The sequence below is a fragment of the Ziziphus jujuba genome, chromosome 4 (assembly GCF_031755915.1).
Source record: "Ziziphus jujuba cultivar Dongzao chromosome 4, ASM3175591v1".
NCBI classification, from domain to species: Eukaryota; Viridiplantae; Streptophyta; class Magnoliopsida; order Rosales; family Rhamnaceae; genus Ziziphus; species Ziziphus jujuba.
Window position 1 is genome coordinate 19,384,623 of NC_083382.1, and position 15,288 is coordinate 19,399,910.

At 36.6% G+C, this 15,288-nt stretch overlaps 2 protein-coding genes across 5 annotated transcripts; both read left to right on the top strand.

Moving 5' to 3' along the window:
* Positions 1-899: 899 nt before the first annotated feature.
* Positions 900-7,216, top strand: LOC107417130 (transcription factor GTE4). Of its 3 annotated transcripts, XR_007240481.2 has the most exons (6): positions 900-3,410; positions 3,504-3,549; positions 3,636-3,755; positions 3,891-3,964; positions 6,462-6,685; positions 6,806-7,216. XR_007240481.2 is itself a non-coding variant. In XM_048472389.2 (5 exons), exons 1-4 carry the CDS (start codon positions 1,692-1,694, stop codon positions 3,947-3,949), a joined length of 1,944 nt encoding a protein of 647 aa, XP_048328346.1. In that variant the 5' UTR covers positions 900-1,691; the 3' UTR covers positions 3,950-3,964; positions 6,462-7,216. The 3 variants fall into 3 exon arrangements, 2 of the variants coding, with proteins under 2 accessions (XP_048328346.1, XP_048328347.1); XM_048472389.2 differs by having other exon boundaries at positions 6,462-7,216; XM_048472390.2 differs by having other exon boundaries at positions 903-3,410; positions 3,639-3,755; positions 6,462-7,216.
* Positions 7,217-9,347: 2,131 nt separating this feature from the next.
* LOC107417133 (uncharacterized) lies at positions 9,348-14,181 on the top strand. Of its 2 annotated transcripts, none has more exons than XR_003055691.3 (7): positions 9,348-10,024; positions 10,655-10,896; positions 10,975-11,071; positions 13,085-13,268; positions 13,361-13,442; positions 13,556-13,645; positions 13,746-13,802. XR_003055691.3 is itself a non-coding variant. In XM_016025704.4 (7 exons), the coding sequence occupies exons 1-7, from the start codon at positions 9,578-9,580 to the stop codon at positions 13,815-13,817; spliced, it is 1,173 nt and encodes a 390-aa protein (XP_015881190.3). In that variant the 5' UTR covers positions 9,354-9,577; the 3' UTR covers positions 13,818-14,181. The 2 variants fall into 2 exon arrangements, 1 of the variants encoding a protein (XP_015881190.3); XM_016025704.4 differs by having other exon boundaries at positions 9,354-10,024; positions 13,597-13,645; positions 13,746-14,181.
* Positions 14,182-15,288: the final 1,107 nt, after the last annotated feature.

Genomic DNA, 15,288 nt, shown 5'->3' on the forward strand with positions numbered 1-15,288 from the left:
TTTTCTTTTTTTTTTTTTTTTTGCAATTTTGAATGGTGGTTTTGTCAAATACTGCATGGTGCTTTTTTCAACAATTCGAATTGGACAAATTGTAAAAGTACTATTCAACATAATCTTAAAAAAAAAAAAATAGCATAGTGGACACTTTTGATGAAAAAGCATCGGCTTTCCCCATTTTTAATTATTTTTCTTTTCTTTTTTTTTTTTTGGCAATTTTGAATAGTGCTTTTGTCAAATATTTCATAGGATTTTTGAAATGGTCAAATTGGTTCTCTGCCGAGCTGGAAAATTGGTGAGAATGGAAGATGTGAGAGTAAGAAACGATGAATTTTGGAAAATTTGAAACGGTGAAATCCGTGTGAAACGGTGGTACAAGCAGGAAGGAAATGAATAGCGAAAATATTATTTGTCAAGCAATTTTTTTTCACGTGTGGCAAGGAGTAATCTGAATCATTCATGTGATTCTTTGAAAAGCTGAATATTTTTTCATATTTTTGTTTGCACTATGTTAATCAAGTTTATATATATATATATATATATATGAAACACTATTCTATATGCAAAGCATGGATTCAGCACTAGGAAAATTGCTAAAAGACAAAAGAAAAAGTCGCACTCATCTTCTAAGCCAAATTTTTTGTTGACCTTGCCCAAATTTTTTTGAAGCCTTGTTTGTTTGGGTGCACTTCGAATTTTTTGTTGACCTTGCCTAAATTTTTGTTAAGCCCAATTTGTTTGGGTGCACTTCGAATTGAACAAAATGAATTGGGCCTGATTTAGATCCAAATCTCTATCACCAACCCAATTTAAAGCATCCTTTTAACCCCCCAAAAAAATAAATAAATAAGCCCTCCTTAAACCTGTAACCTCGGCACCAACCGACATATCGGCGCGTATGAAAACTTGGCCGGAGATTCATCTACACTACATCCGAGAATGAGGCTCACGCTCCATTGCAGCAGGTGGAACAATTCTTCAAACTTTCACAAATAAGGCTCCGCGCCAATAAATGACAATCCACTCCCACTCGCAGTTTCGACCCACGAAATACTTCCGTTGCTTTTCTATTTGTAGTGTAATCCACGCTCTCAGGAAGACGAGTGAGTCAAGCCTCTACACCCGTGCTATGATACTTCCCGGGCACGACTCTATTGGTGCACCCACACGCTTCGTCCACTCCGTTGCGCCACACGAAGAATCAACCGCCGTACACCTGTAAGATAAGGATAGAGAGAGAAGAGGCGCACACACACAGACACTGTGGGCGAGTTTTAGAGAGAGAAAGTAGAGAGGAGAAAGAGCGAGATCTGATCGAGAGGGAAAAAAGGTAGCCAAGATCGAAACCCTACTATTCCTGTAAGCCCTAAAACTCTCTGTCTGTGTCCGTGTCTGTGTGCCTATACGTATATACGTGTGCTTATATGTGTGTGCTTGTAAGTTTTATGTGTATATATGCATGTTTGTCTGCGTTTGATCAGAGGAGGTTTGTTCGTCTAAGCCCCAGGGATTTGTGATTTTTCTTGGGAGCCCTAAATTCGGTTGTATGTTTGTTAAAGGGGAAAATTAGGGTTTCTCTGATCGGAATTTATTAGGGGTTAGCAGAAAGAAACCCTAATTTGGGCTAGTGGTTGAAATTGTTGATTTTTCTTCCTAAGAAAAGAAGTGAATTTAGGGTTTCGGTGGGTACATGTATGGCTTCGGGGCCTATAGTCGAAGGAGGAGGTGATGGACCTAGGGAAAAGCAGAGGTATACGGAGAGCAAGGTTTATACAAGGAAAGCTTTCAAAGGCCCGAAGAAGAACAACACCAACACCGCTAGTGCTAACACAAACGCAAATACCAACGCTAATGCTGCCATAGCCACCGCCATAGCCACCACTAACGTCGCCACCGCCAACAGTAATGAGAATAACAAGGACAACGGGAATAACAACAACGAAAATTCGACTCAGCCACCTGCGCAGACTTTGCCGCCCGAAGATGGGAATTCGGCTCAGCAGCGCCTAAATTCAAGATTGGACGCAGCTTCAGACGATTCTTCGAGCCTGAATAGACAGCAGGTTTCTGTGGCCGCGAGCGCTAGGGACCCGCCCCCAGGAAATGGTCCGGTGAAGCCCGGTTCGGAGAACCGGGTTAAGATAACTTTGGCTTCCAAGTCTAAGCAGGAGATGCGTGAGCTTCGGAGGAAGCTTGAGGGCGAGCTTGAGACTGTGAGGAGTCTGGTCAAGAGGATAGAAGCGAAACAGGGCCAGGTTGGTGGATATAGTCTTTCGCATGTCTCGCCACGTGATGGGGTTAATAATGGCGGGGGTAAGCGGGTTCACTCAGAGGTGGCTTCTGTTGGTGTTCCGCGTGAGACTACTAGGCCTTTGCATCAGTTGAGCATATCAGTGCTGGAGAATAGTCAAGGCGTGAGTGATAATGTAGAGAAAGAGAAGAGGACACCCAAGGCAAACCAATTTTATCGTAACTCAGAGTTTCTACTGGGGAAGGATAAGTTTCCGCCAGCAGAGAGTAACAAAAAGTCAAAATTGAATGGGAAGAAGCAAGGTGGAGGAGAAATGGGAAATGGGTTTGGGATGGGTACCAAGTTTTTCAAGAGCTGTAGCTCATTGCTTGAGAAATTGATGAAGCACAAACATGGCTGGGTTTTTAATGAACCTGTAGATGCGGAGCGGCTAGGTTTGCATGATTATCATATCATTATCAAGCATCCAATGGACTTTGGTACTGTTAAAACGAGGTTGAACAAGAATTGGTACAAGTCGCCAAAAGAATTCGCGGAGGATGTAAGACTTACATTTCGAAATGCAATGACATATAATCCAAAGGGGCAGGATGTTCATGTCATGGCTGAGCAGCTGTCTAAGATTTTCGAGGAGAGGTGGGCCATAATAGAGTCAGATTATAATCGTGAGATGAGATTTGGATTTGATTATGGTGTGGGGCTTACCACACCTACGTCAAGAAAGGCTCCACCACTACCACCTCCTCTTGATATGAGACGGATTTTGGATAGATCAGAGTCAATGACGCATCCTGCTGATCCCAGACTCAGGCCCATGAGCATTACTCCTACTGCAAGGACTCCTGCTTTGAAGAAGCCCAAGGCAAAAGATCCCCATAAAAGAGACATGACTTATGAGGAAAAGCAAAAGCTTAGCACAAACCTTCAGAGTCTACCTTCTGAGAAGCTAGATGCCATTGTACAGATTATCAAGAAGAGAAATTCACAACTTTTTCAGCATGATGATGAAATTGAAGTGGACATTGATAGTGTGGACGTTGAGACACTCTGGGAGCTTGATAGGTTTGTAACGAACTACAAGAAGAGTTTGAGCAAAAACAAGCGAAAAGCTGAACTCGCTAGGCAAGCCAGACAAGAGGCTGTGCAAAATGTCCCGGAGAAGGTAAATCTCCAAACGATAGTTATCATCATCTCTGAAATTTGGTGGCAGTGGCAGTTATTGAATGCGTACCTTTTTTTGTTTTTTCCTTTACAGATGCAGCCTCAAGTTGTGCCTGAAGTGCCAAAAGAAAGCAAAACAGGTAAACGTTTTTGGAACTTGATAAATTGGTTCTGTTATTATCGGTGTCTGACCTGTATGAATTGAGAAAATTTCTTTGCCTGCCAGCAGATGACAAAATTGTTATGTCTTCATCACCTGTTCGAGGGGATAACGAAGGGGATAATAGGAGTAGTAGGTCAAGTAGTTCTAGCAGTTCTAGCAGTGATTCTGGATCTTCCTCAAGTGGTACTACTAAACTTGTCTTTTTGCATATGAAACACCATGATTATATACATATATTCTTGGGTTCATTCACAGTTAATCTTAATATTTATTTATTATTTTCCCCTTTTCTTATATAAATTAACTCCGGTGTTGCAGACTCAGATAGTGATAGTTCATCAGCCTCGGGATCTGATGCAGGGTCACCACGAAGTTGATTGTTTCCTTGTTAGGTTTATACTTTTTCTTGAATTTCATCTCTAATTTATGTATGCTTTGCTAATTTCGGTCTTCAATTCTTCTTGTTTTGCTTGCCATAAAATATTCTCTTTTGATGTGTGTTTTGAGTTCTTGATTTTATATTGTTTTGGAAGTTTTGTGCGCTTAGCACATTTGAATCTACCCTTCATTCACACAATGTATTATGGCATGGCTTTGTTATTGTATTGCTTGAGCTAGCCAAGAGCATTCAGTTAATAGTGTCACTTTTGTTCTTATTTTGGATTAAAGATGTTATTAATTGCTTGGTTTGCATGCAAGAGTTGCTGTTGTTTCATCGTTGTTAGAATGATAACGGTTGTATTATCTGATGCTATCTTGAGTTTCTAATAAAGTATGATGCAAGTATATGATGGAGCACAATTGTAATGGTAAATTCTCACCTGGTTATTGATTTTGGATTAGTTGTTAAGTATATGAGAACCAAGGTTAGAATATGGCAATGGCATCTTCTGACTTGCCAAAGAGCAATTAAGCTAAAATATGTTTTCTTCTGATTTGGGGGGTTTATGTGTTATTTACAATTCTTGTTTGTTAGCATTCCTTGGGGCCCATTTTATCCAACAAACGTTCTGAGATGGGAATTTTTTTTCCTTTTATTCATTATTATTTTTGTCTCTCTCTCTTTGGGGGGAAGTGTGGGGGGAACAGGAGGGTACTGCCATAAGAGGCTTCAATGAGGGGAAGATAGAATCAAAGGGTTCAAATTTTTATGAAGGTTAATTGATATGTGGTGTGATGAGCCAACCTGCTATGATGTATAAAACTGCAACTTCTACAGCTTTTTTGATAATTTCTGACACTCTGTTGGAATATGCCTAAATGTTTGGAATGAATATAAGTGAGAGTGACATAACTTTTCAATGGGATGCTTTTGAATGGTTATAGATTCTTAGTTCTAGATAAAAGTTAGATACTATGAAAGGTCGTAAATACTACATTTACTTGTGTCACAATTTTTGTACTTCTAACAAGACCGGATGTCCCTCTCTACCTTAAAATTGGTAATGATTTAGCTCTGATGATAAAGCTTACGTATTGAGTAAGTATTTGAAGATAGTTAATGCTTACTGCTACTGCCTTTTCCTGCTGCAATGAGCCAGAAAATAGAATAAAATTTAAATTTAAAAAATAAAAAAAATAAAAATAAAAAACCAAAAAACAAAAAACCGAAATGAAATACTGAGATTGAAGGCTCCTGTATAATTAAGTTTTTCTCCTCTGTTTTTAATCTCTACTTGACAGTTTACATAAGTAAATTACTTAGAACAATATGTCTTAGAACAATATGTGCCTTTCTGAGCACTGGAAGAGAATTAGTGAGACCCAAATTAAAATTTAATTTGCAATCCATATTTGACATCCATGGCTGAGTCTGTGTAGTTGGTTATGGTAATAACTGATAACTGTAACCATGTGATGGTTTAGACATGTGTGGCATATCATCATCATAGCATTTTGGCTGTCAAGGAAATTTTTTTCTCAGTATGCCTGTAACTTCTTGTATTGGTGCAATTTAATGTTTATTTATTTGACCAGGGTGGAATTCATTAACATCTACCCTTTTGGAATTCTATCAAACACAATCGTTGCACCAGTCACCCTTTTCCTCTCTTCTATATTCCTCCATCTCTTGGAGTCTTACTATTGTAATTGAAAAACATGTGCCATGGCCAACTTATTTGCCATTGCTTGATAAGTTTTGATCTTCTCTCCTTTTCCAAGACATGTCACTTGGGAGGTTTCTAATATATTCTCTACTTTAGTGGGTATGTGAATGTGAATTGTAGTTCGCTTTAGGTGCTTTACACTGAGATTTGGCCAAACGTTGGTGACATCATTATTTTCAATTGCAAATTGGCTTGGGACTTCTTTTTTTTTTCTTTTTCTTTTTTTTTTTTTTTTAATTTACTTTGGTGACCAATCTGGTATTTTGTCTTAAAAAGGTTGGATGCATGCCACCAAAGCAAGGTGATTTGCCTTGGTATCTAATGTCACCTTTTCTTTGGCGCATAAAGCAAATTAATTGGTTCCTCTTTGTCTGTGAGAGTCCCAATATATGTTTTCCCACCAAAAAAAATAAAATAAAATAAAATACAAATCTGAAAGTTTGGTTTATAGTTGATACATATGTAAACCAAGTTGCACCCAATCCCAATGTAGGAACCATTCACAATGGTAAAATGTGAATTTTGTACCCTGGGGTAGTAGATTTTAAGCTTCTGCTGGGCTAGTTTTCCATGTCTGGATTTTTGGGTTCTCTTCTTTTCCTTTTAAGGTTGCATGGAAACGACTAGTGTCATGACTCTTTCAGATGTCATTATAATTAATTTCTAGTTAAAACTTATATGGTTGCACATTATTTAATGTTTTGCAATGAACAATAGCAGCCACAGCATTTCCTAACCTTTATTTTTTTTTTTTTTTTTTTTTTTCCCCTTGGCATGGCAGATAGCAGATATCCAAGATAGTTGATTCTCTGTTTGATTATCTGAATTCTGAAGCTTTACAGACTATGGATTTGAATCTGCATATGGTGTACAGTAGAAATGTTGTCAGGGCCTCCAACCTTCTGGCACTGCAAAAAGGGTTCTGTTTATTGCCGATGTCGGAGATAGAGCTTCATTATCTTATGGGAGGCCCAGTTTGTCTTGTTACAGATTTGTATAATATTGGTAGAATTTCGGTGACATTTTAGATAAATTTGGTCGGTTTTGGATAGCACGGTGTACATTTCTAACTACTGCTGCTCAACTAAGTTTCAATGACTTGTCTTTGGTTTTTATGCCTGGCAGATTCAGGATTCTTTGGTGGTACACAACGGAGTCTGTAATTCAAGTTCATTAAGCCATAATTCTCCTCATGATCTCTTTTCAATACATAGGTTTTAGTAGTTTGATTTTCGATTGTATCACTATGATGAAGCTGCGGTTTCTGCTCTTTAAGTTTTCAATATTAGATTTAGCCTATGCCGTAGTAAAGCATGTCTGTTGCCTGATCAACCTGGTTTAGACGTGTAGTTAGTTGCTCGTTTCTTGCTGTTATGATAGTTGCTTCGCTTTGCTTAGAAAACATAAAAAGAGATGTGGTTCTTGAAATTATGTAAAATTCTAATGCTCTGAGATGTTATGTGCCTGGGATAATAATCATTCATGTATTTCATAATCTGACATGCATATGAAATTAACTATAGTTTTTCATTTTTATTATTGTATATATTCAAATATTTCTAGTTTTTGCTGGGTTTGGTAAACAGTGGTTTGCCGCTCCCTGTACATGTGGATTAAAATTATGGAAATTTCTGAGCTAATTTGTAAATTAGTTACGGCTTCTCGTAGGTTAGTGTATTATTCATTATATCCTATTTCGAGCAGAATTTGATAAGTTCGGTTTTGTGGGTGTCTCTGGAAGTCATGGGAGTATTACATGCATGGTTATGTTATATGGTAAACCGAGCATTCAAACATGTGCGTTATCATTTTATAGTCGTATATGCCTTGGTCATGGTAAAGTTGCCGACAGATTTATATCTACTATATCTACTATGGCATGTTATTCGACATCTTTTTTGTCTTTTTTGTTTTTGGGGGGTGGGGCGGGATGAGGTTCAAACTTGAATTTTTCTCGCCCTCGTGCGCCCTAGAGCACTAATTCTAGTTCTTTCCATGTGCATTCTAGTTCTTTCCATGTGCACACCTTGCACGTTAACGTAGCAGAATCATTACAATGGAAACAATGTGCAACATATGCCTGAGGCTCCAACTTTGGTCTATCGTTGAACATTTGAAATCCCTCACGACTCGAAGTTCGCTATCAGATTCTATGTGCCACCACCAAGTACACTCACATAACAACATAATCCGAGGGTCAAGTATGCCTCATTGTACATTCTCACACACATACATTGTATAGGCAATCACAAGGGATACATAATTTATGGGGTTACTATCATATCCCAATCTTTTTTCATTAACTCAAGAAAACAAGGAATACAAAGTTCTATCACACGGATCACCATACCCTCTTTTTCTACTGAATTGAATTATGAGGTTAGTGTTTCATGCTTCCATTTATACTCCCATATATACAAATAGAGTGCAACTAACATTCCTAGTTGTATGGGATAGCAACTAATTCTTATCCCTACTTGCATGAGATCACAACTTACTTTTCTAGTTGTGCAGGGCTTTTTGAACCAATGATCTTGCAAAACCTAGCTCTGGTAGTTATCCGTCCCATAACTACCTACCACATGTCATACGTCCATCCATGCCACGTGTCCTCTTTGGCCATATTCTCATCCTTTTTTAATTCAAACTCATATCCATCTGAATTTAAATTCATTTTTTTCGAATTCAAATTCACTTTTAAATTTAAACCAGGATAGGGATGTAATCACCCACCTTGATCTTAGCTTAACAAGGCATACAACCACCTTTTGAATTTCTGTCAAATCCATATTTTAACCACATTTCAAAAATGAAGCTAATCTAACAAGCATAACTAACCTTATCCGCATTTTGTGCTTGGCAATCTCGAGAATTAAGGCCGTGCTCATCTCTAGTAGCCCAACCCATGCATATTCAAGCAATTATGCACCCCTTCGCATGTGTGCAACTTAATGCCTCCTCGCACTTAATAGCTTCACGTCTTCGCACGCCTGCCTTGGATTCATTAAGGCTTGCTACTACACATTGCAATCTCACTTGGTGCCTGCACTTTGCCAACATGCCACGCACCATGACTTGTTCCTTGGCTCATCATGCTCACTTTGGTGCAACCTGTATGCATGCTCGTCCATGCACACCTTCTTTGGCTGTTGGTCACATACACTTCATTGTACATGTCGTTGATTGCTCATTCAGCCACTATCATAATCTCTTGAAAAATATGGTCTTAATCTTATTTGCCCGTAATGCAAAGTTCATCATGCACTACCTTGTTATGCCGAAGACATCCACCCAATGCTTTCCTTACTGCATCACATCGTGCCACCTCTGTTTTCCCGCAAGAACGCCATGTGCCAATTATACCTGGGCATACCAAGGATCCAAACATAGCTCATGACCTTCATGTTAGTCCTCATCCGAATGCTTAGGGGGGCTAACAGAACTCTTCCACAATAATTTTCCATTTTTCAATTTCCTCTTCCACAATATTTTTTTGGGAAACTTCTCTCTCCCATATTTTACTCCTTAGATTTTTATAAGCCCATCTCTTCATTTACCGCCAAAAAAAAAAAAAAAATCACTCCTCTTTCCGGACCAATGATGGGAGTCTCCCAGCGGAAGCTTAAAGATTGAACATTGGGTGGGCTAATTACGATCTCCCAAGCAAACAAAAATATGATAATTACCAAAAATCAGGAAATTTTATTTTATAATATAAGCCTAAAGGGTTCTGGTTTGGCATTATTATTGTTATTTTATTTGTCCTTCTTCTAGATATGAGTTACTGAAGCAAAATCAACCAACCATTTCTCATGTCCAAAAAATTAAAAAATTAAAAATAAATACCCCGCAAAACGAGCACAGAGAACTGATTGACTGAAAAATCAGGCGCATGAAATGCAGCTTTTCAGACTCATAGCCACACTCCCTCCATCACTGCACTGCTCTCTTCGTTCTTCTCTCTCTCCCTCCCCCTTCAAACCCAAGTCCTTCTCTTCGTCTTCTCCTTCGCCTTCTTCTTCTTCTTCCGCCCAGTACTCAACGTGGTCTGGTCTTCAAGCATGGAGAGAGAGCCAACTCAATGAGGATCGATTTTGGGGGCCCAATGGTCCCCAACCTCTACTTGCACGGTCACAGCCCTCGGCAATGGATGCGTACTATTCTTCGGCGGTTTCCTCTGTTTCCTCTCTTGCAGAGCTGGGTGCTCTTGTTCTCTCCACCACTGACCCTCTCGCCAAGTCCAGGCTTTCCCATCTCGCTTTCACTAAGTGGCGCTTGGAGAATCTCCCACTTGGGGTGTGCGAACCGCCTTCTCGGCCAGCTCGCCCTCCAAAACCTGAATTGGTTCGCTTTTTCCCAATTCCTGGATACTTCAGTTCTTAATAGCTTTTCTCTTATTGCGCTTCTTTCTTCATGGGTGAATTGCAGAAATCAAGTGGTGCTTAAACATATTGTGTTTTTTGAATTTGTTTGTTTGGAAAAAAATTACTTATAATTTTGTTGTCTGTAATAATACTCAACATTTTGGATGATATACTATCAAGAAAGATTAGAAAAAGAAACTTTGTGGATGCTTTCTATCATCCTGATGATTTAGTAACGTGGAAACTTTTTATTTATGAATTACTTCTTAACTCTCTAGTGATAATTTTTTGCCCTTCTTCTTTTTGGACTTTCTAGCTACTAGAACTGAATGTTTTAACTGATTTACAAGTTTACAATATTGAACTTATTTCTCTTAGCCTTAAAACAAATTTGTTAGTTTGGGTATATGGGCATTTGATTTCTGTATGTAGAATAAGGAAGGTTCACTGTTTTTGGACTATGCATTTTCTATATTAATTGATAGTTTAATGGTGGTTAGCATCTGAAAACGTAGTAGTCATTTTATTGACTCTGCTTATATTGTTGTTGGATATTGAAGTATCGATAAGAGTGTTCATTTCTGCTCCTTTTTTTAACAATTGAATCCAGGTGTCCCCAAAGGAAATTCCAGCTCCCAAAAACTCGGGGTTGCCTCTTAATGCTTATATGCTTCATAATCTTGCTCATGTGGAGCTTAATGCTATAGATTTGGCATGGGACACTGTTGTTCGGTTTTCACCTTTTAGTAAGATTCTTGGAGAGGGGTTTTTTGCTGACTTTGCTCATGTTGCTGACGATGAAAGTCGCCATTTTGGTTGGTGTTCTCAGAGACTTGCTGAGCTTGGTTACAAGTGAGTGGAGTGGTTTATTTTGATACTAAAATTATTTCTTTCTTTTTCAGCTGACTTGTAGTTTTTCTCTTTACCAAGATATGGAGATATGCCTGCTCATAATTTGCTTTGGAGGGAATGTGAGAAATCATCTGATAATGTTGCTGCACGTTTGGCAGCGATCCCTCTAGTCCAGGTAATGTTTTGCTTTTACATATGCATTCTCATTTCCGAGTGATGTCAAACTTGATGAAATACACTTCTAGTTTTATTAAGTTATGCAACTTTGCTTCCTTTTCTCTCTATACAATTGCTTCACCTTTGAGATTTTTCTAGGCGCATGCCTAAACAGTGTATAATTTCATGGCATCAAACATTTCTTTGCATGAATTCAAGTAAAAGCTTTGAGTTTAGGCATGTCATTTAATTCAATAAAAGAAGAAAGGCTCTCTTGGTCCTTAGATCAGTCAGTTTACTACTCCTTGACTTTCAGTTAATGAAATTGTTTTACTAGAGAAACCATAAAGCAATTATTGGGATAGTGCTTATACTCTGATTACCACTAAAGAATAATGGGCATCCTCTTTTAAAATATTGCGCAGTGGTGGATATCTTGACTGGTCTGAATGATGCCAAGATAAGTAAATCAGGTTTTTAAAGTAAGGTGGTTGGAAAGGAAAGAAGTGATGGACAGAAGAGGAGTATGATAAAATGGATCAGTTACCTTATGAAGGATTATCCTATTTAAGGCTGTCTTGGTCCTTAGATTGTTCAGGTTACCCCTCGAAAATTATGAGCGCATAAGTTGGTGCATTTTTTTCTTTTGGGAGTTTCATGGCTTTCTTCCAAACTTCACTATACATGTGATATATGTCTAACTGGTTTCACAATGTTGTTTGGTTATGAGAAAAAGTAGTTTGGGGTTGTACAGAGGGTTGTAATGTGTGTTGGTTTGTGCGTAAAAGAATTACTTTTGGAACATGATTACTTCTCATATGTATGTTTTGCTAAATTCTACATCATAGCCAATGCATTTCTTTTATTTTTCTTAAAATTTACATGATAACCTCTTCCCAAACATGCAAATATGCACACAGAGAAAAAGCTCTGACCATATGCAGTAGTCATGTTTAGAAACAAATGTGCCAATGATTCGCTTTAGCAACTTTAGTCCGTAATGATCAATTTTAATGTGTAACTCGCAACCTGATAACATGCTGAATTAACTAAATTAAGCTGAGAATATTACCATCTTCCTTTTTTGCCCATTAGACGTGTTCTCTAACTTTTTGCAATGATTTGTATGGTGTACTCCACCTTATGTAACTGAACCCATAATTTATCTGTATTTAACATTATCAAGCCTCACAAAGACACTCTGTCTTCAAAAATGAGGTGAAAAAAAAATCCAGAGAAAATAAGAACAAAACATTGAATCCAAACTAGCACATGTAAACCATAATATATATATATATATATATATATATATATGTATATATATTTTGCAATCTAGATTCTGCTCTATACCTTTTATCATTCTTTTCTGATATAGCTGAGGTTGTATGAGCGACAATGATATCTTCTATTATACTATTAGATAATAACCAAAAGTCCAAAACTAATTTACATGCTTTGAGGCTCTGAGATTCTGCAATCAATATATTCTGTAAATTTCCTGCAGTTTTCTTGTGCCCTTTTTGAGAGGAGATCCTATGAGATGAGCAAGAAAATAGAAAATGCAGCATTTATTTATGCTTAATACGCATTTCTGCTCTCGTTGAAAGTGTCAAGCTTTTACACTGTCTGGTTGTTTATCAAAGCACTGGTTTTTTATTATTTGTAATATCCACAATTTAGGACTTATTTTCCACCTTTATGTTTGGTTGAATCTGTTTCAGTCATTTTGGTTTGTCATTGGTGGCCTACTGTTTTTTAGATTATTGAGAATATGTGTACAATATAACAACAATATTTTTCCAGTTATGGCAATTTTAACTGAAGACCATATCATAAACTTTGCTTCCACCATAACTTCCTCAAGCTGTTCTATACATGCTTAGCATTTTTCTTTCTTTCTCTCTTTTATTTTTTTTTTTATTATTATTTTTTTTTTTCCTTCCCGTATATTGCTTCAATCTGCATAAAATTTCTATGTTTTTAGTTTTTATATTTGACACGAGGTTTAATGCTTCTGTTTTATACGGTGTAGGAGGCAAGAGGACTTGACGCTGGGCCCCGACTAGTGCAAAAATTGATTGGTTTTGGAGACCTTAGAACGTCTAAAATTGTAGCTAGGATTGCTGATGAAGAAGTTGCACATGTAGCTGTTGGTGTCTATTGGTTTGTTAATGTCTGTCAGAAAATGGGTTGTGCTCCATGCTGTACTTTTAAAGGTTTGGTAGTATTTTCATTTCTGTGTATAGTCTTGTTAATAATTGCATGACATGTGAGAATATGTATGGTGGCCATTCTGGGTAACATGCAGATTTGTTAAAAGAGTACAATGTGGAGTTGAAAGGGCCATTCAATTATTCAGCTCGTGATGAGGCTGGCATTCCACGTGATTGGTAAGAAAATTGTATGCTTTGGTGGTTCCTTTGGTTGGAAGACTCGGAGGAGTTTATTATTTGACTGTTATTTCAAAACCAAATTTATGTGTCCACTTTTTCTGGGCAACTAGATGGACCTGACTGGACTTACTCTTCTTCACCTGCTGTCTAGGTATGAGTCATATACAGACAAACAGGATAAAAATGATCAACTATCCATGGTATGTGATTTAAGCAACTAAACATTCTGTGAATTGATTTGTTATTTTGTTTTTTGGGAGATTGATATTCTAAATTTGCTATATCCTGTATATTATACAGGTCCATAAGAGGCTGGCTTCCATCATTTCCTTGGAGAGTGAGAACTCTACTTTGAAGGAGCATTCCGGATGATTTCCTCTGTAATGAATCCAGATCATAAGTGGTATGCGGCAGATCTATGCTAGCATGTCTCATTGTTTGTCCATGAAGAACTTGCAGGCCACATGTGAGGCTGATAGCAAGTGACATCAACTATGGCTCGAACTTTAAAATGTTCTAGTCTTCCTTCTCTAACATCTCTATAACAGAAGAATTGGAGCAATATGGGTGCTTTCTTTTTTTTCTTTTCTTTTTCTTTTTTTTCTTTGTTTATTTGCTTTAAATTTTAGTCTGCTAATTATTGTAAATCCTGTCTATATATCCTTTATATGAATGCAAAAAACTTAAAAGTTTCGACCCATATTGGATGAAGTGAATTTGAGATGAATCTTCGAAAGATCTATGCTTTTATTTGTGAGATTTTGACTTTATGAGGTATAATTGAAATAGTTTTATTTATAATAATTATTTTAATTTTAATTGTTCTTTCAGTTTCTCATCCTTAGGAAGTGACCATGTGCCTAATGGCAATGTGCTAATGCAGTGTTGCTACGTTATAAAATGCTACTGATTGATGGAAAGAAACTAGACTTCCCACCTTGCACCATAACAAAATAGAACACAAAAGAACTAACAAAAAAAATAGCTATAAAATTTGCTCTTTAATGTTTTGAGATAATTTGATACTGAAGTCTAAATCTCCATAATATATGGAGTTAATTTGATATTTGATGTAAGCACATTACTTTTCTGATGGACAAAATTATATGTCCATATTGAATAGTACATATCTTAATTTTGAAAAATATTATTTATTATCATAGGTGATAATCACCTATATGTCATTTAGTAATTTAAGTGACTTTACAAAAGTAATCATTTGTCTAAATTAGGATTTTAGGGGAAAAAAAAAAAAACCCAGAATAATGCTAGAGTTAGAAAATAAATTTACAAAGTGTCACATGCTAATATTTGAATGGTTTATATTTAGTTATATTTTCCATTTCAAGGATTATCTTATCTATAACAATATTATTTGAATATATTAACTAATAAAATATTGACACATGATATTTGATATACTTCTTGATAGATTTATTTAGTACCTCTAGCATTAGTTAAAAATAAATACATAATTAAATTATGTCAGTTAGGTATAGAAAAATATCATACGATATGATAACATAACACGAACTATATGATTATTTGCAAATTCATATGGACATCATGTCGGATTTGTACCAATATTATCTAATAAGACCTAGTGACTTAACTGGTGAAACATGATAATATGCGATAAGTCATTAAGTCTAAAGAGGGATATTTTTATAACTATGCAAATTTTATAAATTAATTTAAACCCATATTCATTTATTATTTTTTAATTTAGTTTTTTAAAAATCTAAAAACAAACAAGTACATTTGCAAGATTTAAAAGATAAAAGCATTTTATTATTTAAAATCTAAGTCAAAATTAAATTTTTATGAGTTTGATAATAGGTAA

What these genes read in the sequence shown, in the direction of transcription:
- LOC107417130 (XM_048472389.2), top strand. Translation starts at nt 1,692, where the DNA reads ATGGCTTCGGGGCCTATAGTCGAAGGAGGAGGTGATGGACCTAGGGAA. An exon ending in TGCAAAATGTCCCGGAGAAG is followed by an intron (nt 3,411 to 3,503) that starts GTAAATCTCCAA and finishes TTTCCTTTACAG; the next exon opens with ATGCAGCCTCAAGTTGTGCC. An exon ending in TTCTGGATCTTCCTCAAGTG is followed by an intron (nt 3,756 to 3,890) that starts GTACTACTAAAC and finishes CCGGTGTTGCAG; the next exon opens with ACTCAGATAGTGATAGTTCA.
- LOC107417133 (XM_016025704.4), top strand. Translation starts at nt 9,578, where the DNA reads ATGCAGCTTTTCAGACTCATAGCCACACTCCCTCCATCACTGCACTGC. An exon ending in CTTGCTGAGCTTGGTTACAA is followed by an intron (nt 10,897 to 10,974) that starts GTGAGTGGAGTG and finishes CTCTTTACCAAG; the next exon opens with ATATGGAGATATGCCTGCTC. An exon ending in GCTGGCATTCCACGTGATTG is followed by an intron (nt 13,443 to 13,596) that starts GTAAGAAAATTG and finishes CCTGCTGTCTAG; the next exon opens with GTATGAGTCATATACAGACA.